The sequence below is a fragment of the Physeter macrocephalus genome, chromosome 16, assembly GCF_002837175.3.
Source record: "Physeter macrocephalus isolate SW-GA chromosome 16, ASM283717v5, whole genome shotgun sequence".
In the NCBI taxonomy this organism is placed as follows: Eukaryota; Metazoa; Chordata; class Mammalia; order Artiodactyla; family Physeteridae; genus Physeter; species Physeter macrocephalus.
Window position 1 is genome coordinate 101919740 of NC_041229.1, and position 26707 is coordinate 101946446.

The 26707-nt window shown below is 58.8% G+C and overlaps 4 protein-coding genes across 5 annotated transcripts in view; 2 read left to right on the plus strand and 2 right to left on the minus strand.

The window, feature by feature from the left end:
* Positions 1-6566: 6566 nt before the first annotated feature.
* On the plus strand, positions 6567-8295 carry COX8A (cytochrome c oxidase subunit 8A). The gene is made up of 2 exons (XM_024133285.3): positions 6567-6769; positions 7968-8295. Exons 1-2 carry the CDS (start codon positions 6656-6658, stop codon positions 8061-8063), a joined length of 210 nt encoding a protein of 69 aa, XP_023989053.1. The 5' UTR covers positions 6567-6655; the 3' UTR covers positions 8064-8295.
* Positions 8296-13945: 5650 nt separating this feature from the next.
* On the plus strand, positions 13946-22200 carry OTUB1 (OTU deubiquitinase, ubiquitin aldehyde binding 1). Its single transcript, XM_007102587.3, has 7 exons — positions 13946-14045; positions 15936-15997; positions 16236-16334; positions 20946-21064; positions 21311-21395; positions 21510-21704; positions 21841-22200. Exons 1-7 carry the CDS (start codon positions 13988-13990, stop codon positions 22036-22038), a joined length of 816 nt encoding a protein of 271 aa, XP_007102649.1. The 5' UTR covers positions 13946-13987; the 3' UTR covers positions 22039-22200.
* Positions 22201-23097: 897 nt separating this feature from the next.
* LOC102995697 (ADP-ribose glycohydrolase MACROD1-like) lies at positions 23098-24912 on the minus strand. The gene is made up of 8 exons (XM_055091382.1): positions 24890-24912; positions 24694-24713; positions 24409-24530; positions 24255-24285; positions 23996-24069; positions 23537-23618; positions 23413-23449; positions 23098-23242 (listed from the first exon to the last, which is right to left on the minus strand). Exons 1-7 carry the CDS (start codon positions 24910-24912, stop codon positions 23445-23447), a joined length of 357 nt encoding a protein of 118 aa, XP_054947357.1. The 3' UTR covers positions 23098-23242; positions 23413-23444.
* Positions 24913-25131: 219 nt separating this feature from the next.
* Positions 25132-26707, minus strand: part of LOC102977586 (ADP-ribose glycohydrolase MACROD1) — a 117194-nt gene continuing 115618 nt past the window's right edge. For both annotated transcript variants that reach the window (XM_024133407.3, XM_028477323.2), the window contains 6 exons: positions 26443-26564; positions 26289-26319; positions 26030-26103; positions 25571-25652; positions 25447-25483; positions 25132-25276 (listed from right to left, as the gene is read on the minus strand). In XM_024133407.3, coding sequence (XP_023989175.1) covers positions 25479-25483; positions 25571-25652; positions 26030-26103; positions 26289-26319; positions 26443-26564 — 314 coding nt within the window. In that variant the 3' untranslated portion in view covers positions 25132-25276; positions 25447-25478. The remainder of the gene's footprint in view (positions 25277-25446; positions 25484-25570; positions 25653-26029; positions 26104-26288; positions 26320-26442; positions 26565-26707) is intronic.

The window sequence follows — 26707 nt, forward strand, 5'->3', positions numbered from 1 at the left end:
CCACAGTGGAGGGCTGGAAGAGGGTCTTAGGACAGGGAAAGGGCCAGTGGTGATAACCTGCCTTCTCCAAGGGGGGGAGGAAGCAGCCACAGTCACCTCGTGCTCAAAGTCCAGGGCCACAGACCCCAGCTTTCCCTCCGTGTCCCCGCATGACGACCTGCCAGAGCCCTGGCTCCAAAGCCTGCGGCCCAGCTTAGCCCCTCTGACCCAGGTCCTCTGAATCCCATCCCTGCGCAGGGCGGGAGAGCAGCCCCCGCGGGGGCCCCGCTGCCACGTGCACATGCACGTGGTTTCTGCATTGCCTGGATCCTACCTGTGCAGAAGTGGACAAGGTGAACATGAAAGCCTGTCCTGGGGCTTTCGGGATCCCTGCTCTAAGAAGATGAACGTCTGCTACAGGCTGGCAGGGAAGGGCTGCCCTGTGCTCAGCACAGGCCACCCCAAGGTTGGAGGGAGGAGGCCCTGAAGGAAAGGGACCAGGTGAGAGGGCTTGGAGCCGCCGGCAGAATGGGATTGGGGGGTGCAGCCATGAGCCAAGGTGTGAGAGCCGACCTGAAGGTGTCTGCAGCTGCCCACAGGTGCCACCTGCCCTCCTCCGCACCAGGGCCCAGGAGAAGGTTGGTGCGCCAGGCCCCGTGCTGCTGGGTGGTCCTGGTCTGGCACAGGAGGGCGCTGTCGCGGGGAGTGGGCCAGGGGGTGTCTCATCCACCCCAGCCCCTCACCAGTGGTGACAAAGAAGTAGCCGCGCTCAGTGAGGGTCTTTATGAGGTCGTCAGTGAGGTCCCGGCCCTCCGGGCCCAGGCGCTGGGCGGCAAGGGGCGGCACACAGCCCTCGGATGGGGGTGCTGCCACCCCCGGGGTCCAGCATGTTGAGTGGGGGGTGCATTACACAGGGGCTTCAGGCGGAGCTGGGGAGGGGGCGCCAGGAAGTGGCCTGTGCTCCTGGGGCAACCCGTGTCCCGAATGCTGGATACAAGGAACAGGAGGGGCGGGGACATGGCAGGAGGGGTGTGGGGACCAGGGATGGGGCTCTCAGGTGCAGGGCCTTAGGGCCCTCTGGGGGCCTGGCTGTGACATGGGGTGTGGAGAGCAATGAAAAGTTATGGGGGTCAGACATCAGGAGTCCGGAGGTGGAGAGGGGGCCCGGGGTTTGGAGTAGTGAGTCCAGGCTGGGGGCCCAGAAGTCAGAGGGCTCTGGACACGAGGTTACAGCACAGTAGGGGTGAGACTGGGGGCCTGGTCCTCACTGCTGCGGCCAGAGGCACATAGCCTCAGCACGGGCTTGGATGTCACCTATGTGGCAGGAAGGTTCAATGTCTTGAACGTGACCTGAGTGGTCCTCATCTTGCTGTTGGCCTTCGAGTTGAGTGGGGCCTCGATGAGCGGTGCCCAGTGCCCCTTCCAGGCCACACACAGCTTGTCGTAGAAGCTGTGGTGCAGATCTCCGTGTCGTCCTAGTTGGTGATGACGCCATGCTCCGTGGGGTACTTGAGCAAAAGAATGCTGCACTTGCTCTGGGCCCCTTGCCCACATACGCGTCCTGGTCCAAGCCCATCGTGACACCCTGGGGAGCTGAGGAAGGAGACCTTGGGTGTGCTTGGGGGGGGGGTCATCCAGCCCAGCAGCCCTCCCCTTCTGTGGGTCTCCAGTTTACCCATCTGTACTATGGAGTAGGGGCAGTGGCAGCTAGACTTGGAGACCTGACTGCCATGACTGTACAGGTGTGGGGGGCCTTCACCGAGCCAGCACCACAGTCACACCCGAGCTGGCTCGTCACACTTGGCCGCTGGCTGTGGGCTGCAGGCAGAAAGGGGTTAGCTACCACCTGGCTCCAGGCGGGCATCCCCCCCACCCCAGCCCACAGCCTCCTTGGGCCTTGGCAGCTGCACCTTTCCAGCCAGCTGCAGGATGCCTAGGCCAGGACAGCTGAGTCCCCCTGGGGAGGGCAGCACCCCGGCCCTGCCCCCTGCCCTCACCCTCCCATGTTGCTCCGCCCCCGACAGCTGTGTCCTGGCCTGCCCTGGATGTCTGGCTCCTGGTGACAGCTGTGCCCCAGGAAGAGCAGGTGCCCCTTTGGGACCCTGCTTCGTTCCTGTTCCACCCCCGCCCTGGGGGCTCTTTGCTCCTTGTTGAGGACAACCCAGACCAGGGCCGGCTCTTCCGAACACTTTCTCCCCTTTTTTGCGTGAAAGCCCCCATTTTTAATTTCTCTGTGCGACCCCTAGCAGTTATAGAACTACTATTGTGACTGGCAGTAACAGAGATACTACTTTGATAGCAACAGCAAGGGGAGGAGTTTCACAGCTGCATGTGAAAGCAGCATTTATGTCCCACTTTATAACAAGCGTCAGTTACATTTAATTGATGTAGTGGAAGGAGCATGGACTTTGGGGTTCAGACCTGGATTTGAATCTTGGAGGATTCATTCAGCAGGTATGAACTGCATACCTGCTGTTTGCTGAGCACTGGGTATACATCGGCAAATAAAGCAGATGTGACCTCTCCTTCACCTCGTGGAGTGTACAGTCTGGTGGGAGTGGAGGGAGAGGGTGGCCAGAAGACCTCTTTGAGAATCCTGTTCACGGGCTCTGTGACCCTGAAAGTTATCTAATCTCTCTGGGCCTGTTTCCTCATCAAAGAATTAGGCAGGCATTCCTTGCCGAGTTATTGCAAAGATTAAAATAAATCCCCTCCCTCTTCTTGAACCCTCCTCTTCGGACACTGGGCTCTTCCTGAGGCTCTACAGGGGCGTCCTGCTGCTACCCCCACCATAGGGAGACAGTCCCCACCGGCCTATAGGGAGGCAGCAGCTGCCCTCAGCGGCCTGGGAGGGGTCTCTTCACGCTATAGTCCCGGGGCTCAGTGCCCAGCACTCACTTGACGTGCCAGGAGGGGAGTTCAGGCCAGTGGGGAGACTGGAGACCCCTAGCTCTGGTTCAGACCAGCTCTGTGTCAGATGCTCTGTGAGGTAGCAAACTCCAGAAGGTGTGTGTGTTTGGGGTGGGGGGTCAGGTCTGACCCCCTCCCTAGGTCTCACAGCTCCATATTTGGAGAGAGCAATGGTTGAGCCAGAGCCTTTAATGGATGGGGACCAAGCCAGGGGTGGGGTCACCTGGTGTTTCTCTAACCCATGTATGGCCAGTAGGTTCTGGGGGTCAGCCCTGGGATGGGGCACCTGGGATCTTCCCAGTCCATATACGACCATCAGGGACTGGGGGCCTGGACTGTGACACTGGTCTCAGGAGTAAGGACCAGACCCTCCACCTGTCCCCAAGGCTTGGGATCTATTCTTACTGCTCCATTCAGGGAAGGGGTGGGGGTGGGGGGACAGCTTGGGCCCTTGGATCAGAGCCAGGACCCAGGCTGGGATCTCTAGGCCTCATGATGACGCAGGAGAGACTCCCAGCAATGCGAGCATAGTGGGCAGTCCTGGGGTAGGAGAATGAGGTCCCCATCCTTGCAGACAGCACAGCAGTTGCCAGGGTGTTAGAAGAGATCCCTGCCTCCCAGAGAGTCTGTCACCCACAGGGCAAACTTCCCTCCCTGGACCAGTGAGCCCTCTTCTCCATGCTTGCTTATTCTCTTTTTAAAATAAATTTACTTATTTTATTTGTTTATTTTTGGCTGCGTTGGGTCTTCGTTGCTGCGCGCGGGCTTTCTCTAGTTGCGGCGAGCGGGGGCCACTCTTCATCGTGGTGCTCGGCCTTCTCATTGCAGTGGCTTCTCTTGTTGCGGAGCACGGGCTCTAGGCGCGTGGTCTTCAGTAGTTGTGGCTTGCAGGCTCTAGAGCGCAGGCTTAGTAGTTGTGGCGCAAAGGCATGTGGGATCCTCCTGGACCAGGGCTCGAACCCGTGTCCCCTGCATTGTCAGGTGGATTCTTAACCACTGCGCCACCAGGGAAGTCCCAATGCTTGCTTATTCTAATGCCAGAGGAAATGCCCAAGGGACTGCCCTCATGATCCAGTGGTTAAGACTCCCACTGCAGGGGGCGCAGGTTCGATCCCTAGTTGGGGCAGTAAGATCCTGCATGCTGCAGGGCGTGGCCAAAAAAAAAAAAAAAGTGCCCAATGTGCAATATTGGAAAATGCAGCAGAAAAAGACCATTTTCCTGCCCTCATCTAGAGAGCACTACTGTTCACAACTTGTGTGTGTCCTTCCAAACTTTTATCTCTGCACATCTATTTCCCTAGGGATGTTTTCTTTGTTTTAGAAAAACAAGATTCTATCACACATTATGTTTTCCTTGCTTTTTTCTTATCTGTTTTAAAACTTTTTTAACTGAAGTGTAACAGGCATACAGAAAAGTGCACAAGTCGTGAATGTCCAGCCACTCATGATGGAATTATCACCGGTGGATGCATTCTTCTAACCAGCCCCCAGAAGCCCCCTCATGCCTCTCCCGATCCTATGCCCTCCCTCTTCCCCCAGGATCCCCACCACCTGACTCCCCGCCCACCACAATGGCTTAGTCCTGCCTGCAGTTGCACTTTAATATAAACAGGACCACACAGTCTGTGCTCTTGGACATCTGACCTCTTCTGCTCAACATTATGTTTGTGGGAACCATCCATATTGCAGGTGTAGTTTGTTCATTTTCACTGCCGTATAGTGTTTCATTATATAAAGTACCACCTGGGTTCGCCGCTCTCTTGTTGATGGACTGTCCCTAGTTTTGGGGAGGGGTGGGCTGCTGGGGGACTGGGGAGAGAGCAGAGACGTTGGTATTAATCCAGCTGCCTTATTTAACCTCTGCAAGCCTCCTTCCTCCTCTCTGACGGGAGTTCTGAAAGAAGTCACTTCACTGGGGCCACGAGGAAAGCCCTGGAACAGAGCACAGGGGTACCTGCTTGACATACATTCACTCTTTTTCCTCCAAACGCAGGCGGAGGAGAGGAACATGAGATTCCTCAAGAAAGGGCATCCCTTCCCAAAGCCTCTCCAGGGCTCTTGCCTGGCAGTGCTCTAATCTGGGCATTATTACTTTGTCCACCTTTCTGTGAGTACCCCCCTTCTCCCATGGGGCCAAGGCTTCTCCTCCAAAGCCCGTTTTCCGGGTCCCTTGCCGCCTCACCTCATCCCCATCCCCTTTAGCATCCTTTGATGCTATCGACCACAATATCAAAACTGGAACTGCTGGAACTTCTCCCTCTTGGCGGTAATTTTTGTGGTGGTTAAAAGCATGGGTTTTGGAGTGGATAGACCTGCCCTGGAATCCTGGCTAGGCAGCCTTGGAGCTGTGTGACCTTGAGCAGGTCACCCAGTTCTCCAGGCTTATTTCCTCGTCTGTAAAACATTTGAGATAATAACAGCATCTCCCTTGTGACATTGTTGTGAAGGTGGAGTGAGATTATATAGGTAAGGCCTGGCTCAGTGGCTGGCCCCTCACCCCCTTTCCTGTTCTCCTCTACCTATTGTTCAGTCTCCTGCAATTCATAAACGTTCTCTGAGTGTCTGAGTGTGTGCCCTTTGGAGACAGTGGTGAACCAGATACAGGCTCTGCCCTCACATGGCCCCCAGCCTGGAGACAGTGGTGAACCAGATACAGGCTCTGCCCTCACATGGCCCCCAGCCTGGAGACAGAGACCACTCCCATGGGCAGGGGCTGCTGAGCACAGAGGCGGCACAGGCCTGGGGTGGCCAGGGAAGGCTTCCTGAGGCAGTGCCACCCCTGTTACTTCCTATCATATCATTGGCACTTTCAATAACTTCTCATTAAGTGTTCGTCTCTTGTCTGTCTCTTGCCTCTGGAATGTCACTTCTGTGATAAGGGAGTCCTTGTTCACCTTGTTCACTGTGTGTCTAGAACAGTTCCTGGCAGACGGTAGGGGCTAGGAAACATCTGATGAATAAAGTAAGCTGTAACAGTTAGTGGAGGCCTGGGAGTAGGAGCTGGAGTGGTGAAAAAGGAAGGCTAAGTAGGTAAGAGCTGAAAAAGTGTTCTGTAGAACGTAAGATACAAAGAAGCAAAAGGCTTGGGGGTGGGGGGAGGAACCAGAGAGCAAGGAGGAAGGTGTGGAATACTTAGAGATGAGGCTGGAGGGTGATGTCCGGGAATTGGGACTTTGGTAAGCAATGAGAAGCTTTCAAATTAGGTGTATGACTTGGTTAGATTTATGTTTAAAGAGAAGGGAGGAAGGGAAGGAGGAAGGTCGGCTGCTACTGCATGGAGACGGGAATTGGAGAGGGTAATAGTAAAGGGGGAGAGTTCATTTACGAGGTTAGTGTCAGGCGGTCGGACCAGAAATAATGGTGTCCTGGCAGGGAGAGGAGATTTCTGAGTAGAGATTTGAGTATGAATGGAGGGAGGAGTCAAGAGTGCCGCCTAGGTTTCTGGCTTATGTGATTGGGTGGACCACAGATGTCACTCACGAAGATAGGCGGCTTTGGAGGCGGGGCATAACCGAAAGGAACGCCCCCTCTGTGCCCCGCCCATCGGTGGTAGGATGGCGTCGATTGGCTGTTTCGAGGAAGGCGCCAAAAACTGACAAGGGCGGGCGAGAGGTGTATCCTTACGTCACTTCCTAGGGACATCCGGGCCCCTCTTTTCCCGGCCCCACAGCTGCGGAACTTCCGGCTGTGGCCGCCATTTTGACTTCGCGACCTTGGGTTCCGGCCGCCGGCTACCTGCAGTCTCCTCAGTCTCCTCAGTGTGGTCATGTCTGTGCTGACACCACTGCTGCTGAGGGGCCTGACAGGCCCGGCCCGGCGGCTCCCCGTGCCGCGGGCCCAGATCCATTCCAAGCCGCCGCGGGAGCAGCTCGGGACCATGGTGAGCGGGCCGGGAAGGGCATGGGACATGCCGCCGGCTGCACCCGGGGTCCCGCGGCAGGTTGGGGGCCCGCCGGGTCTGGCGCGCTGCACCTCGCGGCCCGCAGCGTAACGGGGAGCGGCAGTGCTGGTTTGGGTCTGAAGGGCGCGAACGAGGGGATGGTGCCCGGGCGACAGTCGGTGTTCAGTCAGCCCCAGGGTCTCGGGTCAGACCGTGTCAGTGCAGCCCTGTCGCTTCCTCGCTGTGCGGTCTCCAGCAAGCTTCCTTAGCCCTCTCTGAACCTGTCTACCCGTCGGTTCATTGGGGGATGCCTGACGGCTGTCAGCGCTGTCATTGTTACCGCTTTTATTTATTTGGGGTGGGAAAGAGGACCCCAACAGGCGTTAGTCATTCCCAGAAACGTGGGAGAGTTTAACCCTTAGTGACTTTCACCTGTTTGGCGCATTTATGCATTTGCCTCAGTGGCAGAACTCGGCCTTGGGTGCGAGTCTTCAGTATCCAGGCTAGTGGGCTTCCGGTTAGGAGCAGAGCCCGGAGAGCGCTGCGGCGGAGGAAATAATAGTGACAGCAGGCGCAGCTGAGTCCCTGCTGGGTGCCAGGCACCGTGCTAAGACTGCTGTGCTGGCCTCATTCGGTCCTCCCAGTCACCCCAAGAAAGGGCCGTTTTCTCCATTTCGTGGCTGAGGGAGCGGAAGTTTAGGAGCAGTGTATTGACTTGTCAGAGTCACACCTTCAGTGGCAAAGAAGGAATTTGAACTCCAGTCTGACTCCAGGTTGTGCTGTGATCTTCACTGCTATCGGGCATATGGAAGTGGCTTTAAAAACGCTTACCTCTAGCCCTAAAGGTTTGGGAAGGGAGGGCTTTTCAAGACACGAAAGGGGAGGTGCATTTTTTGAGAGTTATTGGTCTGTGTGAGGTCCCTGGGTCCCAACAGACCAGCTTTAAAACAGGTTTAACATCCTTGTTCCTGTCCCTTCACTTTATCATCTGGTGGTGGATTTCCCCTAACCCAGGCTGACCCCCACCCCACATCTGACCCTTTACCTTAAGGCCTAGAGTGGGCCTTGGAGGCTCTGGCCCTCCTCTGGAGCCTGAATCTTGACTCCTGGAGGGGGCTGTCTGGGAAGACTGCTCGGACTACGAGAAGCCTGGGGGAATCCTGACTCTGAGGGTTCCTTTTTTCTGTGCTCTGTGTAGGATATCGCCATTGGGCTCACTTCCTGCTTCCTGTGTTTCCTCCTGCCGTCGGGCTGGGTCCTGTCACACCTGGAGAGCTACAAGAAGCGGGAGTGACAGGAGCTGTCCTCTCCCTCACCCTGTGGCCTGAGCACCTGGCCTGTCCTGATCACGTCTGCTGCATTCCTGGCCGGCCTCCCCGGGATCCTGTCCTTCAGTTACAGGGACCTCTTCTGCAATCGTGACCTCTTGATTTCTCCATGTTGACATCCTGGGACCACATGTATCCGTTTAGAAGGCCCTGCTCGGTAGGGCCTCCCTTGTAACAATAAAGTCTCTTTAAACCCTGCTTCAGAGGGAATTCCCTGGCGGTCCAGTGGTTAGGACTCCGCTCTTTCACTTCTGAGGGCCCGGGGTCAGTCCCTGGTCAGGGAACTAAGATCCTGCAAGCTGTGTGGCGTGACCAAAAAATAAAGAAATAAATAAACCCCGCTTCAGAAACTCAGCATGCCTTTGGCCTGGGCTCCTCCCTCCACACTTGAGCTGAGGATGGTGTTGGGTGGGGTGTGGAGAAGAGGGCCGGGCTGGCTGCCTGGCCCTGCCGGCTGGCTGCCCTGTGGTAGGTGCAGTGTGCTCCACCGTTCTTCTCGATACCTGGAAGTGGTGCTTCCATCGCGTGCTTTCCTCTGTTTAAATGTTTTCTGGCTTCTGTGGAAAACAAATCCTATTGTCATTTGGCAGCCTTTCTTGCTCCACCTCTAGTCCTCTTGGTTGTACCAAGCTCGGGGCTCTGTGTCTGTGTCTGCCCTCTCCCAGTGGGGCCGGCTCTGCAGATGGAAGCCCGTTCTCTGTGGGGCCAGCCTTCCCTGTCCTCCTTGGTCGGTGGGCTCCAGCCACTTCTCAGGTGCTTGTTGCCCTTCCTAGTTGCAGGTGGGCAAGGTTACAGCATCTTGCATTTTGATGTCATTCTGGGGCCCCTTTCCTTTTAGCACCATATCTGTAAACGCCTATGCACTGACTGGCTTCCTTGTTCTCTTCCTGCCTGCTTCCCTGTATCCTCCCCTACTTGGCTTGGAGAGTTTGCTGCCCCTCCATCCATCCCAAGGGCCCTTCCTCAGTGATTCTTCCTGGGGGCGCCTCTTAGCTGGGACAGGCATGTGAAACGCTCCCCACTGCGCTGGAATTCTGACTGCCAGTGTCTGGAAGGAAGGCTCTGACCTGCTCGACCCACCCCTGGAGGAGGACATGGCTTTAGTTCTGTGCCTCCTCTTTGCTGGGGTGACATGAATGATTTCTGAGCAGACACAGGTTCAGCATCCCCTGTGGAGCTGCTGGATGGTGGGCAAAGACGCCAGGTGAGAGCTGAGGGGCTCTAGGTTGTGGGTGCTTTAGGCCCTGGGTGTCAGAACATGCGTCTCGCCAGCCCCTTTTGCAGGGCTCGCTTTATGTTGACAGGAGCTGAAGGGGGACCCTGCTTTCCCTCCCTTGTCTAGTCTTTCCTGGCCTTTTTGTGTGGTGTCCAGTGATGCCTGGTTGCTGTGGGCACAGATTAGGCTGTGAGCTGTCTTGAGTTTCTGTGATAGCTCCACTGCCCTGCCAAGGGTTTGGTTGGGTGTCCCCCATTTTTGCGCCCCTGGATCCCAAAGGGACACTGGTCCCCTTGGCCCAGGAGGGCTACCTTAGCCCGAAGCTGTGCGTCTTGAGCCACCTCTGAGACTGATGGGAAGCCAGTGGTCACAGGCCAGATCTTCAGGACCCGGTCTGAGAAAGCCCTTAGGAAGCCCCATAGCCCCTCCAGCCACTGTGCTCCCACACCTGCTGGGTGCTGCAGCATGCTGAAGGGGGGCAGGGTTGTAGACTTGGGGGTGGGTGGGAGGGTTTTGGATGTGAGTGAGCCGTCATGCTTGGACCACATCTTCCCATTGTTCTCAATGGAGCCACTAAGCTTAAATCTGGTCACCTTTCTGTGTCCCTCTCTTATCCTTAACCAAGTCAGAGGCCAAGGGGCCATTCTTTGTAGCAAAAGCAAGGCTCCTTGTTCTCCCAAAGAGCATTTTCTGTGTCTATCTGAGGATATCTGTCAGATCCTGAGTCCAGAGGGGTGGAGGTCTGTCCTGATGTGCACACCGGGCGGGGCAGAGGGGTGCGGGGGTGGTTACAGTCATGGCAGATGATATAATGTCAAGAATAGTGGACTGGGAGGAGGCCTGGGTTTGAGGCCTGGCTTGGCCATTTACTGTATGACCTTGCGCAAGTCATTTAGCCTCTCCGGGTCTCAGTTTTCATGACTGTAAAATGAAGGTGGTGATGTGGCAGGAAGTGTAATGTCTTCCCCAAGATGTCCGTGCTGCCCTAATCCCTGGACCCTTGTGAATATGTTACCTTCATGGCAAAGGGGACTTGGCAGATGTGATTAAAATTAGGCATGTTGAAATGGGAGGTTATCCCCTGGGCCCAGTGTGATCATATGGGTCCTTAAGGTGGACGGGGAAGGCAGATATTTCTCATCTCAGAGATGCCACCTGAGGACTCTGCCTGCCTTGGGGCTTTGAAGATGGAGAAAGTTGGCCGTGTTCCAAGGAATGCAGTGGCCTCTAGGAGCTGGGAACAGCTCTCGGTTTACAGCCAGCAAGGACATGAGGACCTCAGCCCCAGAGCTGCAAGAAACTGAATACTGCTAATAGACTCTGCATGAGTGGGAAGCAGGTTCTCCCTCAGAGGCCCTGAAAGGGAACACAGCCTACAGATACCTTGATTTTAGTCTGATGAAACCCATTCCAGACCTCGGACCTCTAAAACTCTAAAATTATACATTTGTATTGTTCTAAACCACTAAGTTTGTGGTGATTTGTTATGACAGCAATAAGGAGACAAATGTATCATTCCCCTGGTGCTGTGAGGCTCTCAAAGGAGAGGCTGGCGCCAGTGGCTGCTGGATCCTCAACAGACTTGAGGTGAATTGCAACGGGAGGCATTTGCAGGAGGAAGGTGCCCCAAGGAGCGTGGGTGGTGTGAGTCGGGGGGTGGCGGGGCTCTCCCTTTGCCGCCTCTGCCCCTCCTCTGCTTGCTTCCTGCCTTAGGTGGTGTGAACCCTGCAGGCAAGTATCAACCCAGCCAGTGGCCCTGAAGTACAGCCCCTGCTTAGCTTCATCAGCCTGGGTGCACCATCAAAGCCTCCCTAGACCATGATTTTGGAGCTGGCTGCCTGTGGACCGTTGTGCATTCCTGCAGTGGCATCTCCAGAGGTCTGTTTCTGGGCTGGGCACGCCCCCACCCTTCCCACTTGGGCAGCTGCCTGACTCCCAAGCCTGTCTTGGGAAGGATCACCGGGGCCTCATCTTTGGCGCACCTCGAGCCTTTCTCCTGGCCATGACCCTCCTGTGAGGACTGTGGCTTTCCCAAGGCCCACACCATGTCCTGTTGCCTGGCCCCTTCCCCTGAGAGGTTGGGTGGGCCTGGAAGCCTTGTGGCTGTCTAGGGCCTCTGTGCCGTTCCATAAACTCTTCCTCTGTGGCTGAGGTTTCAAAGTCCCTGGGTCCTGGTACGGGGTCTCCTCTCCCTCCACCTGACAGAATCCTAGGGACAGGGATGTGGGGTCTGGACAAGTGCCAAGCCTGTGAGGAGGCATCTATGCCTTGTCGGTTCTATGGAAAATAAAGTCCTGAGCTGCTGCCTGTCACCTTTGTGACTATTTCCAACAGCAGCCTGAACCCAAGCACCAGTGCTGCCTATTTCGTTGTAGGCCTCAGCAGGCAGGACCAGCAGTGCTGGACCATTTCTGGGTTTGCAAATTGGGAGGCAGAGATAAACGTCTGGAGCTATGCTGGTGATTCCTGGCAAATATGCTATTGTGTTTTAGACGCTTCAGGATAGAGAATCAAAACCCGAAAATGGTAAAAAGTACCAGGAGGGGGCTTCCCTGGTGGCGCAGTGGTTGAGAGTCCGCCTGCCGATGCAGGGGACGCGGGTTTGTGCCCCGGTCCGGGAAGATCCCACATGCCGCAGAGCGGCTGGGCCCGTGAGCCATGGCCACTGAGCCTGTGTGTCCGGAGCCTGTGCTCTGCAACGGGAGAGGCCCCAACAGTTAGAGGCCCACGTACCGCAAAAAAAAAAAAAAAAAAAAAAAGTACCAGGAGGGATGGAATGAGGGTAAGAGAACAGTTATTAACTACTAAATAAATTGGCATGGAAAAGAGTGGGGCAAAAGTTGACCATCCTGGGCTGGATTAAGAGCCAAAGTTTCCCCCTGGGCATTTCCTTCCCATTCTGCCTGACAAGAGGGGTAGAGTGGGCAGCAGGTAGGAGGACCCCGCATTTACACACCCTGCATAGATTGAGGGTGCAGGTCTGTTCCTCAAGCCCCAGACCCTTGTGTGGGAGGGAGGCATTTACTTGGTGTTGGCAGCCTGCCTGCAGTCCAGCACTGGGCCACAAATGGATTCCTTCTCACTCTCCAGAGCAGCTGTGTTCTCTGTCCCCTCCATTAATCCCAATCCCAACTCCCCCTGAATGCCCCCCACCCCTCAGCCTCCCTAGTCAAAGTAAGGAGTGGGGGTAAGGGTGGAGTAGTCTTATAGTTATTTTCAAGATTTTGTAAAGCCAAATAGAAACCATGTTTTTGTCATCAACTATCTTAGCTCATTTGGTAATACCAGTGCTACTGACTGAAGATCTGATTGGCAGTTACACACTGCATTGTTAAAATTGGGAAAAGGAATGAACACTTTGGTAGGCATGGAATCCAAACAGGGTGGCCCTTTGCTTCCTTGTGTTTGGAAGCAACCCCAAGGCTCAGTGACCCAATAAATAATAATTTGCAATGTGGCTGGGACACAGACTTGGCATTTGTAGCGTTGCTGTGAGAGAGCCACTGTGGGCTGTGTGGTGAGCCTGGGCACCAAATGCCCCTGCTCGAGGGCTGGATGTAGCTGATAAAGCCATTAGATCACATTCCGCTCCTGTATTGTCACAAACCGAGGGATTTGATTGGAGCTCTGGCACGGCCTTCTCGGCCTTCTCAAGTGCTAACAGACCACCGTCACTTCATGAAAAAAGGCCCTCCATAGTGAAAAGCTGACAACCAGAGCCCCAGACTGTAACCTCTCTAAATAACAGCATCTTTAGCATCCAAGGCCTTGCTACTTTTTAAGTTTTATTTTTAGATAATTCACAGACAATTTTAATAGAGTACACAGAAAGATCCTGACTACCTTTTACCCACTTTTCCCCTATGGGTAACATCTTGCATTTGAAACTGTAGTACAGAATATTCCAGGATCCTTATATATAATCAAGATAAAGAACATTTCCATCTCCACAAGGATTCTCTCCTATTTCTTTTTACAATCACACCCACCTCCCTGCTGCCCCCTACTCCTCCCTAGCCCTTGGCAACCACTAATCTGTTTTCCATTCTTATCAACTCCTTTCTTAAAAAACCCCAAAAAACCAAACACCCTGATTTTCTCATAACCAGAAGGGCAGGGAGTCCAAAGTTAGGTCCTTGACCCCAAGGGACATGTTCTCCCTGTCGTAAGCGGGACACCAAAGCCCGCTCAGAACCGAGGCTCAGTGGAGAGGGGCGGTGAAGCCCAGGGCTCTGATAATAGCACGATTCCTGGTCTCCTCCACCAGGTGATCCTCAATCGCCTGCCATGAGTTCTGGAGCCCGCAGCAGGAATGTTGCCTTGCGTGATTTTAATTTCATCTTCCTGCTTATCTCAATAACACAATCCGCGCTTCAAACTCCAGTGAAAAGAAAACTGAAGTGGCCCCAGGAGGCTCTTATCACCACCCGGCACCTTGGGAGCCTGGGAAGATGGAGCCGAGCGAGTGTGCGGCTGGAGGGTGGGCGGGGACTACCTTCCCTTTAACCTGCTTCCGCGGCGGCCCCACCGGACTGTGAGCCCCTCAGGTGACGGCGCCCGAGGGTATCCCGTTGCTAGGGGCGTTACCAAGGAGGGGCCACGAGGAGGGGCTCTCTTCCGGGAGGAGGGCAACTGGTAACCCGGAAGCGGTCGGCAGTGCGGCGCTGTTTAAAGATGGCGGCGGAGGAACCTCAGCAGCAGAAGCAGGAGCCGCTTGGCAGCGACTCCGAAGGTACCGACCGGGGGAGGGCCGTCCGGCCTGGGCTAGCGGGGGCGATGCTGGATGGCCGGTTCCCGAGGAGAGGCCAGGGGTGGGGCGGCCGGTGGCGAAGCGCGCGGACGGCCCCTTCCTCCGCCGCCTCCCCCCCTCCCCCTCACAATGGAAGGAGCCTCTGTCGCGACCCCCGGCCGGGCGGGCGGGCGGGCGAACGAGCGGGGCGGGCCCACGGCCTCGGCTCTTCTCCCTCGCTCGCTCCCGGGGCGGGGCCTAGGCCGCCCCGCCCAGCGCCCAGCCCCCTCCGTGCCGGGGCCGGGCGCCGGGCTCCCGGGCTCCCGGGTCCCCAGCTCTCCCGCCCCGGTCCTTGCAGCCAGCCCCGGGCCTCCTCCGGGCCCGGCTGTCCGCCTTCTCCAGAGCAGCCCGAGCCCGGGGGGGCGTCGAATTACGCCGGGCTGCGGAGCACAAAGGACTGGGTGGGCCGCTGGGGATGCTGCGGGCGGCCCGGGGTTGTGAGCGGCCGCAGGTGTGTGCCCCTGAGGGCAGCAGCCTTCGTTTCAGGTAGAGCCCCCTCTTCTGGCTTTGCAGCCTCTCTCCGCCTGTCTAGGCATTGTTTTCTTAGACCCCTGAAGAGCTGGACCTTTCAGAACGGTCCCACCCTCTTCTTTTCACCCCTGAGTTAGACGCGGCGACTGAATAGGTCACTAGGGTGGGAGGGGGGACAGCCCTGTTGCAGGGCAGCATAGGGGATGGTTGGAGGCCCAGCTGAGGATCCCGGATGCTCAAGCTCAGAAGGATTGGCCTTAAAAATCATTCAGCACCCACTTCCCATTCTAATCGCGCACTCGAGGGACTGAGCTTTTGGAGACCCAGCCCCCTAGAAGGGACTTGTTCAGGGTCATGTAAGTTAAGAAAGAGCCAGGACCAGGATTCAGATCTCCTGGCTCCTCACCAGTGGCTGCTCAGAGCGGGGCCCACAGGGTGGACCTGCCCAACCCACTGATGAGTATTTAACACTATGTCTCTAAGGTAGCACCTCCTCGTGACATTTCAGTGAAGAGGGAAGGTGGTGGTATTAGTCCCTATTCACAGCTGAGGATAAGCCTCTGCAGTGAGGTAGCAGAGGAGAGTTATTGTGGTGAAGAGTGCAGGCTTTGAAATTAGACAAACCTGTGTTTGACCGCAGTTCTTAGACCTTGGGCAGATTACTTCACCTGTCTGCATTTGTTTTATTATCTGTAAAATGGGCACCATTAAGAATACCGAGGGGGCTTCCCTGGTGGCACAGTGGTTGAGAGTCCGCCTGCCGATGCAGGGGACACGGGTTTGTGCCCCGGTCCGGGAAGATCCCACATGCCGCGGAGCAACTGAGCCCGTGAGCCATGGCTGCTGAGCCTGCGCGTCCGGAGCCTGTGCTCCGCAACGGGAGAGGCCACAACAATGAGAGGCCCGTGTACCGCAAAAAAAAAAAAAAAAAGAAAAAAGAATACCCAGGATGGCAGGTGGAGGAAGGGTGTGATTGAGCAAAGTGCAGGCTCACAGGAAGCTCTCATCCAGCCCAAGACTCTGCCTCCTCATCTTTCTTTCCTCAAGAGACCCTGCCTGGCTCCAGAGCATTCCCGAGCTGCTGGGAAGTGATGTTCGAAAGCAGGGGAAAGGGTTTGTTAGAGCTTTAAGAGTGTACCTTGGGGGTGATCACCTTGGCCTCCTCACTTTAAAGATGAGAAAACTAAGGCCCAGAAAAGGAAAGGACTTTGCCAAGATCACACAGTTGGGGTGGAGCAGGGTGTGACGCAGGCTTCCAGATTCCAAGTCTGCTTTCCTCGCCTGCTCTTGTCCTCCGCCCAGCTGCCTGGAGTGGGGATAGCCAGGGCCCACTGTAATCCTTGGCCTTCTTCCTTCTTCCAGGTGTTAACTGTCTTGCCTACGATGAAGCCATCATGGCTCAGCAGGACCGAATTCAGCAAGAGGTGAGGGGCTGTGGCCAGCGGCCCTACTTTGGGGATGCCTAGGGTGGACCTGAGGCCTATGTTTATCTCTACTTTGGAAGCCCCCTTCTCTCCAGGCTGAGCTGGGTACTAGATACCTTTATGGGGTGGTGGTCACTGTGCCACTGGGCTCAGCAGCTCTCATTTAGGTGTTCTGGCTGATAGGTGTGGGTCACTCCGTTCACGTATCAGAACATGATGGATTTCCTGCCCTCTGCAGATTGCTGTGCAGAACCCTCTGGTCTCAGAGCGGCTGGAGCTCTCTGTCCTATACAAAGAGTATGCTGAGGATGACAACATCTATCAACAGAAGATCAAGGTGGGAGCCTGGCTGAGGGGGCAGGAAGAGCTCTCTGGTAGGGACAGGGCAGGAGCATGCCTGCTTTAGACCTGCTCCTCGCTGGGTCTGGCCTCAGAGAGGGTAGGATGTTGGGGGAGCCCTCTGGTTCATAAGCATGCAGACTCTGGAACCAAAAAGACCTCGATTCAAATCCTGACTGCCGCACAGCAGCCGTATCCTCAGCTGCTCCTTCGATGTCTCTGAGCGTGGGGTCTCTGAGTTGTGGGGTCTTCATCTGTGAAATCAGGATGATGAAAGCATCTGCCTACAGGGTGGTTGTGAGGTTGAGGGAGATGATGCCTGTGGGGCCTGGTGCAGGCTGCGGGGAGCTGATGCTCTCCGTGCTCACAGTGGGGCTGAGAGGGCTGGGGCCGGCTGCGGGACGAGGGTGGCAGTGGGGACACAGTCCTGCATCCTGCTTCCGGGATGTGTGGAGAGGTAGGCAGCAGTGGGGAAAAGGGGCCTGCAGACCTTTGTGCAAGGCCCTGCTGCATCACTTACAAAAAGGTAAGTCCTTTAACCACTCACTTCCTTCTCTGTGAGCTGGGAGTTTGAAACGCGACAGTATGTGTGAACTGTCTAATCGGCACAGCCTAAGGGTTTAGTAAATTTTTTTTTTTAATTAATTAATTAATTTATTTATTTGGGGCCGCGTTGGATCTTCATTGCTGCGCACGGGCTTTCTCTAGTTGCGGCGAGCGGGGGCTACTCTTCGTTGCGGTGCGTGGGCTTCTCATTGCGGTGGCTTCTCTTGTTGCGGAGTGTGGGCACTAGGCGCGCGGGCTTCAGTAGTTGTGGCACGCGGGCTCAGTAGTTGTGGCTCGCGGGCTCTAGAGAGCAGGCTCAGTAGTTGTGGCGCACGGGCTTAGTTGCTCCGCGGCATGTGGGATCTTCCTGGACCAGGGCTGGAACCCGTGTCCCCTGCATTGGCAGGCAGATTCTTAACCACTGCACCACCAGGGAAGTCCCAGGTTTAGTAAATATTACTCCTCCCCACTCTCCCCCAAAGATCAGAGATGCTTGGAACCTTCCACCTGAAAGGAGGGACCTTTGGGGTTAGCCATTTCAGGGGCCAGTCAGGTAACCCAGGTGATTGAAGGTGGCCGGATCAGGTGGTGAACAGCCACGCCACAGCTCGGGTCAGCCAGTAGCAGGCAGTGGAAGCTCCTGGGGCGGATGGGAGTGTCCATGCGTGTCACTCCATCGGTGCTTCCAGGACAGGCCAGAGGTTATTTTGTTGTAAAATCTCCAGACTCCTAATAGTTGGCAGCTTATTCAGATTTAAAATGTGTGGGCCAAACAATGCACACAGATCCAGCTATGTGTGGCCTGTGGTCTTCTCTGACCCCTTGCTCAGGGTGTTTATGGTTTACCCAAGAGGCCTGTAGAGAGAGGAAGGCACAGGCTCTGGAGCCCGGTAGACCTGGGTTTGAGTCCTGGCTTCACCCCTTCTGTGTGATCTTGGGCAACACCCTGGGAGGAGTAGGAAGATAATGGATATTAGCCCGCAGCAAAGGGCCTGGCAAAGAGTAAGTGCTCAGAATGATGCTGGTAGCTATTCTGGTAGTGGCAGTGATTTGGGCTCTTTGTACACATTTTGTCCCGTTCATTTAACATTTCCGAGCACATACTGTGGGCCAGGCACTGCTTTAGGTGCTGGAGATAGAGTGATGACTACAGCTGTCAACTCCCGCCCTCAAGGTGATGGTTCCTAGTGGAAAGACAGCCGTTAAATGAGAGGTAACCCTAATGTCTGTCAGAGGTGGTAGGTGCTGTGGAGAAAAGTGAAGCAGGACGAGGAGATCAGGAGCGGGAGGGTTTGCGGTTTTATTTTTTTTTTAATAAACTTATTTATTTATTTATTTATTTATTGCTATGTTGAGTCTTTGTTGCTGTGCGCAGGCTTTCTCTAGTTGCTGCAAGCGGGGGCTACTCTTTGTTGCAGTACATGGGCTTCTCATTGCGGTGGCTTCTCTTGTTGCAGAGCATGGGCTCTAGGCACGTGGGCTTCAGTAGTTGTGGGCATGGGTTCAGTAGTTGTGGCTCGCGGGCGGGTTTAGTTGCTCCGCGGCATGTGGGCTCTTCCTGGACCAGGGCTCGAACCCACGTCCCCTGCCTTGGCGGGCGGATTCTTAAGCACTGCACCACCAGGGAAGTCCCTGGGTTTGCGGTTTTAAATAGGCTGAGTGATGAACTGAGAGGCAAGGGAGCAAGCTGGCGCGGCCGGCTGGGCAGAGCTGGGTGGGGGCCCGTGTGGCCGGAGCAGAGCGGGTAGGAGACGCGGGGGTTGGAGCCGAGAAAGGACTCGGAGGGAGCTATTTAATGGCTTTCTCCGGTCGCTGGTGGGCTGGGTGGGGATAGACTGAGCAGTGAGGTGGAGGCAGGGAGACCTGTGCGGAGGCTTGTGCAGTAAAACCGGCCGGAGACGGAGGGACGGCCGGGACGGCCAGGGCGGCTAAGTGGCCCAGGTGAGAAGCGGTTGGATGCGGGCACAGCCGAAAGGGTCTGCTGCTGGGTTGGATGGGGTGTGAGGGTGGAGTCGGCAGTGGCTGGGAGGTTTTGGCTCTGCAGCTGAAAGGTGGAGGGCGGGCAGTTGAGGGGAGGCCGGGAGGAGGTCAGGAGCCGCCTGTTGGCTGGGTCGGTCTGAGGCGGTGGAGGCGAGGCAGTGGCTGGGCAGAGCTGGGTGGGGGCCCGTGTGGCCGGAGCAGAGCGGGTAGGAGACGCGGGGGTTGGAGCCGAGAAAGGACTCGGAGGGAGCTATTTAATGGCTTTCTCCGGTCGCTGGTGGGCTGGGTGGGGATAGACTGAGCAGTGAGGTGGAGGCAGGGAGACCTGTGCGGAGGCTTGTGCAGTAAAACCGGCCGGAGACGGAGGGACGGCCGGGACGGCCAGGGCGGCTAAGTGGCCCAGGTGAGAAGCGGTTGGATGCGGGCACAGCCGAAAGGGTCTGCTGCTGGGTTGGATGGGGTGTGAGGGTGGAGTCGGCAGTGGCTGGGAGGTTTTGGCTCTGCAGCTGAAAGGTGGAGGGCGGGCAGTTGAGGGGAGGCCGGGAGGAGGTCAGGAGCCGCCTGTTGGCTGGGTCGGTCTGAGGCGGTGGAGGCGAGGCAGTTGGGTGTGAGTCGAAGTTGGAGTTGAGGGCCAAGAAGGGGGCGGGTGAAGAGTTACGTTTAAATCCCATGAGCCGTGAGGTCAGGAGAGCGAGTAGAGCTGACGCTGAAGCTGCCCCAGGCCTGAGCAGGTTGTGCTGTTCACATGGCAGGGGCTGTGGATGGCCTGTGGTGTGGTTGTCTTCTGGCAGGTGACACGTGGGCTCTTGAGAAAGGGTGCTCTGTGGTTTGGTGGCGGCCGTGACCGCCACAGGTTAGATGAGGAGGGGCAGCGGTGAGGTTGGAGGACGTGGAGAGGGTGGGCCCGGCAGCGCGTGAAGGGAGGACGGAAGTGGGGCGGGTGCGTCACCACCCAGTGGATGCCGGTGGATGCTGCTGAGCGGCTGGTCTGGGGAGGAGTGGGTTCGACCTTTGGGCTTAGGCTAAGGCCATCCGTGACCTAAGCCTGCTGGGATGGAGTTCACAGCCGAAGAGAAATGGAGACAGTGGGCACAGACGGCTTCACTAGAAGCCCTACAGGAAAGCGGAGAAAGTGGGTGGTAGCTGGAAAGGAATTCACGGGAAGCAGAGCGTTTTTTTCGAAGGGAGAACCGGTCTTGGGTTTATATGCTGATGGGTCTAAACGGGTCGGGAGAGAGAAATTGATGATGCGGGAGGAGAGGGGAGACTTCCTGGAACGGTGACCTGAATCCAAGAGAGGGGCGGCGCCGGTGGCCGCCTCAGATGCTCCGAGGATAGAGGGAGAGGCCGTGGGTGGGTGTGCTGCGGGGGCCGAGGGCCCTCAGTCGGAGAGGAAGCAGGGTCATCGGGAAGGTGACTGGGGGGGGCTTCAGGAGAACGGAGAAGGTATGAGATAGGAGAAGGGGAGGGGCCCAGGCCAGGGGAGTGAGGCCTGCTTGCCAGACCCCCCGCCCCCCACTCACAGGGGAGGTCCAACAGGCAGAAGAAATTCCATTGAGCTGAGGAGGAAACTGGAAAAGAGCAAACAGTACCTGTGAGCGGGCAGGGTAGAGATTAGATGGGGGTGAGGGAGGCCGTTTCCCACCCTGGGGCTGTGTGGTAGGGGCCTCAGGTGTGGCACTCCACCCCGTACCCTAACTTGTTTGCCCTGGAGCTCTCAGGGTTTGAAAGGCTGTTCACTGGAAAAGCTGTGTCAGTCAGGGACCCATTCTCTTGCCTGTTTTTATGAAACAGCAGCCCTTCGGGCCCAGCAGCATGGCATACCCATTGGCTGGTGACCGCTTCAGTGACCCGTGCACCCAGCGTGTCCATAACTCAGTTTCCTGGGGCTTCGGGGGCTCCTGGCACTGGGTTGCTAAGTGAGCCCCCACCGGAGTCAGCAGCCAAGGCTGCCAGGTGGCTGCTTGGAGCTCAGTTGCCACCCGCTTTGGTGTGACCTTTCTTGGGGGGGTTTCCTTGGCCCGCCGTGGTTCTGGCCTGATGTTGACGGGCACGGGGTGGGCTGGGGGCTGCCTCTCCGCAGGACCTCCACAAAAAGTACTCATACATCCGCAAGACCAGGCCTGATGGAAATTGCTTCTATCGAGCTTTCGGATTCTCCCACTTGGAGGCGTTGCTGGATGACAGCAAGGAATTGCAGCGGTGAGGAGGGTGGCCACTTGGGCACAAAGGAAGCAGGTAGGGGAGGGTTCCTTGAAGGGCTTGTGGGCCCCCTCCTCCCTCTTGATGACTGGGAGGTGCGGTTCCACCTGAGGCCCAGTGACGGGCTGGGCCTCTGCTTGGGGCTTCCGTCAGTGGCCGGTCCCCCACCCCTGGGCTGGTCTCTCTGGGCCCCTGCTCTGCTGGCCTAGGAGCTCATGCCAGCCTCTTTTTCCCTTCCGTCCACAGGTTCAAGTCTGTGTCCGCCAAGAGCAAAGAGGACCTGGTGTCCCAGGGCTTCACTGAGTTCACAATTGAGGATTTCCATAACACGGTGAGCCCAGCCGCCCGGTCACCCGGTCAGCCAGAGTGGAGGGGGGTGGCCTGGCTGTGGCAGGGTTGACCCATCTCCCCCCTCATCTTGTCCTCTGTCCCCCTCGGGTGGCAGTTCATGGACCTGATCGAGCAGGTGGAGAAGCAGACCTCAGTGGCCGACCTGCTGGCCTCCTTCAACGACCAGAGCACCTCGGACTACCTGGTGGTCTACCTGCGGCTGCTCACCTCGGGCTACCTGCAGCGCGAGAGCAAGTTCTTTGAGCACTTCATCGAGGGGGGCCGGACCGTCAAGGAGTTCTGCCAGCAGGTGCTGCCCCCTCCCTACTCCTCAGACTCGGGCCCTTCTTTTCTCTCGTGCCTCGGGTGGGGAGCCCTGGGGCCGGGGGTGGGGGGCCGGGGGAGGGGCGCCGAGACGCGGGCCCTGAGCCGCCCCTGTGCCTCAGGAGGTGGAGCCCATGTGCAAGGAGAGCGACCACATCCACATCATCGCGCTGGCCCAGGCGCTCAGCGTCTCCATCCAGGTGGAGTACATGGACCGCGGCGAGGGCGGCACCACCAACCCCCACATCTTCCCCGAGGGCTCCGAGCCCAAGGTCTACCTTCTCTACCGGCCTGGACACTACGATATCCTCTACAAATAGGGCCGGCCCCGGCCTGCCGCTGCCCTGCCTGCCCTCCCCTCTGCCAGGCGCTAGACATGTACAGAGGTTTTTTTGTGGTTGTAAATGGTCATACTTCACTCCCGCATCCCCTTCCCTGTCATACGACCTTCCGTGTTTTATTAAAGGGGACGCTGGTGGTGAGCCGCGTGTGTGCGTGTCCCTGCTCTGCTGCCGCCCGGCTGGCTGCTCTGTGTCTGGCTGCCCCCCTTCCCCTCAGGTGGGTTCCTCTCAGCCTTCCACCTGTCCACCCCCAAGCTTCCCCGCCAGGAGCAGTTTTGAGGGGGCTAGGCCTCTTGGGGATTCCTCCTGCTCATTGGGGTTCTGCTTCCTTCCCTTCAGGCCTCTGCCCCTTCCCTCTTTAGCTGGCCAGGGGCTTCCATGGCGATGTGGAAGTTCCTCAGAGACTTGCCCAGGGACCCAGGACCACCAGAGCTTCAAGCTGCTCCCTCATAGGCCCCGCCTCCACCCTGCTGTCCTGGCCAGGGCCTGGGTTGCCTGCCCTCCATCAGGGGTCTGCGTGGTGGAGGAGTCCCGGGTGGAGAGGGCCGGCGTGATGGGGGGGCCTGGCTCAGGGCAGGTGGAGGAGCGGGGGCACCCCAGAGCGCCCCAGGTGGTGCCAACCAGGCAGGGGAGGCGCAGTCCTCAAGCCTGTGCTCGGTCCTCCGTGCCCAGGCCGAGCGGGGCTTGCCAGGCCACCATTCTCTTCCCACCCCTCCCCTCGGCCTGCTGCCTGTGCCTGCTTTGCACCCCCACTGCTTGGGCCGCGGTGTCTGCATCGCCTTCCTTTTTGCCTTCACCTCTTCTCTTCCCCCCGGCACATGTGGGGTCTCGGCCCCCAGGCTGTGAGCTCCATGGGGGCAGGCCCTCAATAAATGTGAAGTGCTGCTGCCCGCCTCTGCCGTCCGGCCCGCGCCTCCACCCGCCTGGCTCACCGAGAGCTCGCGCCAGCACCTTCAAGCCAAAGCGCCTGTCCACACCTGGGCTGCTTCCCTCACCACCCCCCGCCCCGGCCCCAGCCAGGGCTGAGACAGTAGGAGCTGCAACAGTAGTGGTCTTTATTAGAATAGAGGCTGCTGAGGGGGCAGGGGGTGGAGGGAAAGAATAAGGTGGCCAAGTCAGGCCCTGCTGCAGGCTTCCACGACTTCTTAGAGCTGGGAGCGCGGTCCGGTAGGCCCAGACGAGTCTGTGGGCAAAGCCAGGAGGTCAGAGCATGTGGGCCGTGGGCCTCCCCCAGCCTCCCAGGCTTGCCTCCCTGGCTTCCCTGCGTGGGGGTGAGCGGAGCGCGGGGTGAGCGGGCGTGTTAGTGGGCACGAGGTTAGTGGGCAGCCACACGGAGGGCCAGGCCCTGCTTACCAGTCCTGGTCAGGGTAGGCGGCAGGCTGCCGTCACGCTGGAAGGCAGAGGACAGTGAGAGCCCGCCCGGGGTGGATGGGGGCGGGGCAGGGGCTGGCCGGGGCGCGCACCACGGGGTACGTACCGACGGGGAAGTAGTGGGGGAAGCGTTGCCGGTAGATGTTTTCGTCCTTCTCCAGGAACACGCATATGATCAGCCGGTCCACCTGCGCCAGGGCCTGTTCAGCCTGGGCGGAAACCACCCACACCCCGGCTCCCCGGCTCCCCGGCCTTAACACCGCCCCGCCCCTGCAGGTTTTCACCTGCCTCGCCCTTGGGGCGCACTTCGACCTGAGTTTAGAGCTCAGGCTGCAGAAGGGGCTCATGGTGTGGTGTGCTATTGCCTTCTCGCACTACCCTGCGCCCTGGTTGCAGGGGAGGAAACAGCCCCGAGGAAAGGAGAGGGGACGCAGAGAGCAATGGCAAGGCCTGAACCCCATGTGCCCGGCAGTCTGCACGTGGCTGCTGGGGCTGGTCAGCGGGGGCCGGGGTGCGTCCCGCCACCCACCCCCGCCTGGTCCTCTTGGCTGGGCCCAGGCCTCACCTTGTCCTTGTGCTGCTCCAGCCACTCGCGCAACGCGGTCAGCACTACCTCGGCCGCCGCCTCGTTGGGGTAGCCTGCGGACCGGACCCGGTGGGGCGGGAGTGAGTCCCAAGCTCCCACCCGTCCCTCGCCGCTTCGCCTCGGCTCCCACCCACCCCCGTACTGGGCTCCTCCCCCTTCCCCGCCCTCCCGGGCCCCTCCCTGCGTCTGGGCCCACCCGCTGCCCACCCGCGCCCTTCCTCCTCTAGACCCCACTCACCAAACACTCCTGTGGAGATACAGGGGAACGCCTGGGGTGGGCGGGGGGTGAGAAGGGATTGGGGACCGCGTCACTCTCCGCCCCGCCTCCCGCCAGGCCGTGCCCCGCCCCCGGCTTCACGTCGTCCCCGCCCCCGCCGCCTGGCGCCCCTCACCACCGAGCGGAGCCCGTGCTCCAGCAGCAGGTCAAGGCTGCTCAAGTAGCAGCTGCGGAGCTCGGCAGCCTGGCTGGCGCTGGGCTCTCCGTGGGCGATGGGTCCCACCGTGTGGATGACATCTGTGGGAGGCGACGAGATCAGACCGGCCGGGGGCTCCGTGCGGTCCTCGGCTTTCCCTCCTGCCGGCCTGGGCCCTGGAGCGGACAGGAAACAAGCCCCCTCCTCCCCAAGTTCTGAGACTCCCCGGGGAAGGACCCCACCCAGGTCGGCACGCAGGTGTACCCTCGAGCCTCAGTTCACGCCTCCACAGACACAGGCAGGCTCACGCTGGGCCCCTCCCCACATCTGTAGGCACCCGGCTGAGGCAATGGGGCGTTGCCTCCTTAGCTCTTACCCTCCCTTCAAGTCCGCCTGTGCCTGCTTTGCACCCCCACTGCTTGGGCCGCGGTGTCTGCATCGCCTTCCTTTTTGCCTTCACCTCTTCTCTTCCCCCCGGCACATGTGGGGTCTCGGCCCCCAGGCTGTGAGCTCCATGGGGGCAGGCCCTCAATAAATGTGAAGTGCTGCTGCCCGCCTCTGCCGTCCGGCCCGCGCCTCCACCCGCCTGGCTCACCGAGAGCTCTCGCCAGCACCTTCAAGCCAAAGCGCCTGTCCACACCTGGGCTGCTTCCCTCACCCCCCCCCCGCCCCGGCCCCAGCCAGGGCTGAGACAGTAGGAGCTGCAACAGTAGTGGTCTTTATTAGAATAGAGGCTGCTGAGGGGGCAGGGGGTGGAGGGAAAGAATAAGGTGGCCAAGTCAGGCCCTGCTGCAGGCTTCCACGACTTCTTAGAGCTGGGAGCGCGGTCCGGTAGGCCCAGACGAGTCTGTGGGCAAAGCCAGGAGGTCAGAGCATGTGGGCCGTGGGCCTCCCCCAGCCTCCCAGGCTTGCCTCCCTGGCTTCCCTGCGTGGGGGTGAGCGGAGCGCGGGGTGAGCGGGCGTGTTAGTGGGCACGAGGTTAGTGGGCAGCCACACGGAGGGCCAGGCCCTGCTTACCAGTCCTGGTCAGGGTAGGCGGCAGGCTGCCGTCACGCTGGAAGGCAGAGGACAGTGAGAGCCCGCCCGGGGTGGATGGGGGCGGGGCAGGGGCTGGCCGGGGCGCGCACCACGGGGTACGTACCGACGGGGAAGTAGTGGGGGAAGCGTTGCCGGTAGATGTTTTCGTCCTTCTCCAGGAACACGCATATGATCAGCCGGTCCACCTGCGCCAGGGCCTGTTCAGCCTGGGCGGAAACCACCCACACCCCGGCTCCCCGGCTCCCCGGCCTTAACACCGCCCCGCCCCTGCAGGTTTTCACCTGCCTCGCCCTTGGGGCGCACTTCGACCTGAGTTTAGAGCTCAGGCTGCAGAAGGGGCTCATGGTGTGGTGTGCTATTGCCTTCTCGCACTACCCTGCGCCCTGGTTGCAGGGGAGGAAACAGCCCCGAGGAAAGGAGAGGGGACGCAGAGAGCAATGGCAAGGCCTGAACCCCATGTGCCCGGCAGTCTGCACGTGGCTGCTGGGGCTGGTCAGCGGGGGCCGGGGTGCGTCCCGCCACCCACCCCCGCCTGGTCCTCTTGGCTGGGCCCAGGCCTCACCTTGTCCTTGTGCTGCTCCAGCCACTCGCGCAACGCGGTCAGCACTACCTCGGCCGCCGCCTCGTTGGGGTAGCCTGCGGACCGGACCCGGTGGGGCGGGAGTGAGTCCCAAGCTCCCACCCGTCCCTCGCCGCTTCGCCTCGGCTCCCACCCACCCCCGTACTGGGCTCCTCCCCCTTCCCCGCCCTCCCGGGCCCCTCCCTGCGTCTGGGCCCACCCGCTGCCCACCCGCGCCCTTCCTCCTCTAGACCCCACTCACCAAACACTCCTGTGGAGATACAGGGGAACGCCTGGGGTGGGCGGGGGGTGAGAAGGGATTGGGGACCGCGTCACTCTCCGCCCCGCCTCCCGCCAGGCCGTGCCCCGCCCCCGGCTTCACGTCGTCCCCGCCCCCGCCGCCTGGCGCCCCTCACCACCGAGCGGAGCCCGTGCTCCAGCAGCAGGTCAAGGCTGCTCAAGTAGCAGCTGCGGAGCTCGGCAGCCTGGCTGGCGCTGGGCTCTCCGTGGGCGATGGGTCCCACCGTGTGGATGACATCTGTGGGAGGCGACGAGATCAGACCGGCCGGGGGCTCCGTGCGGTCCTCGGCTTTCCCTCCTGCCGGCCTGGGCCCTGGAGCGGACAGGAAACAAGCCCCCTCCTCCCCAAGTTCTGAGACTCCCCGGGGAAGGACCCCACCC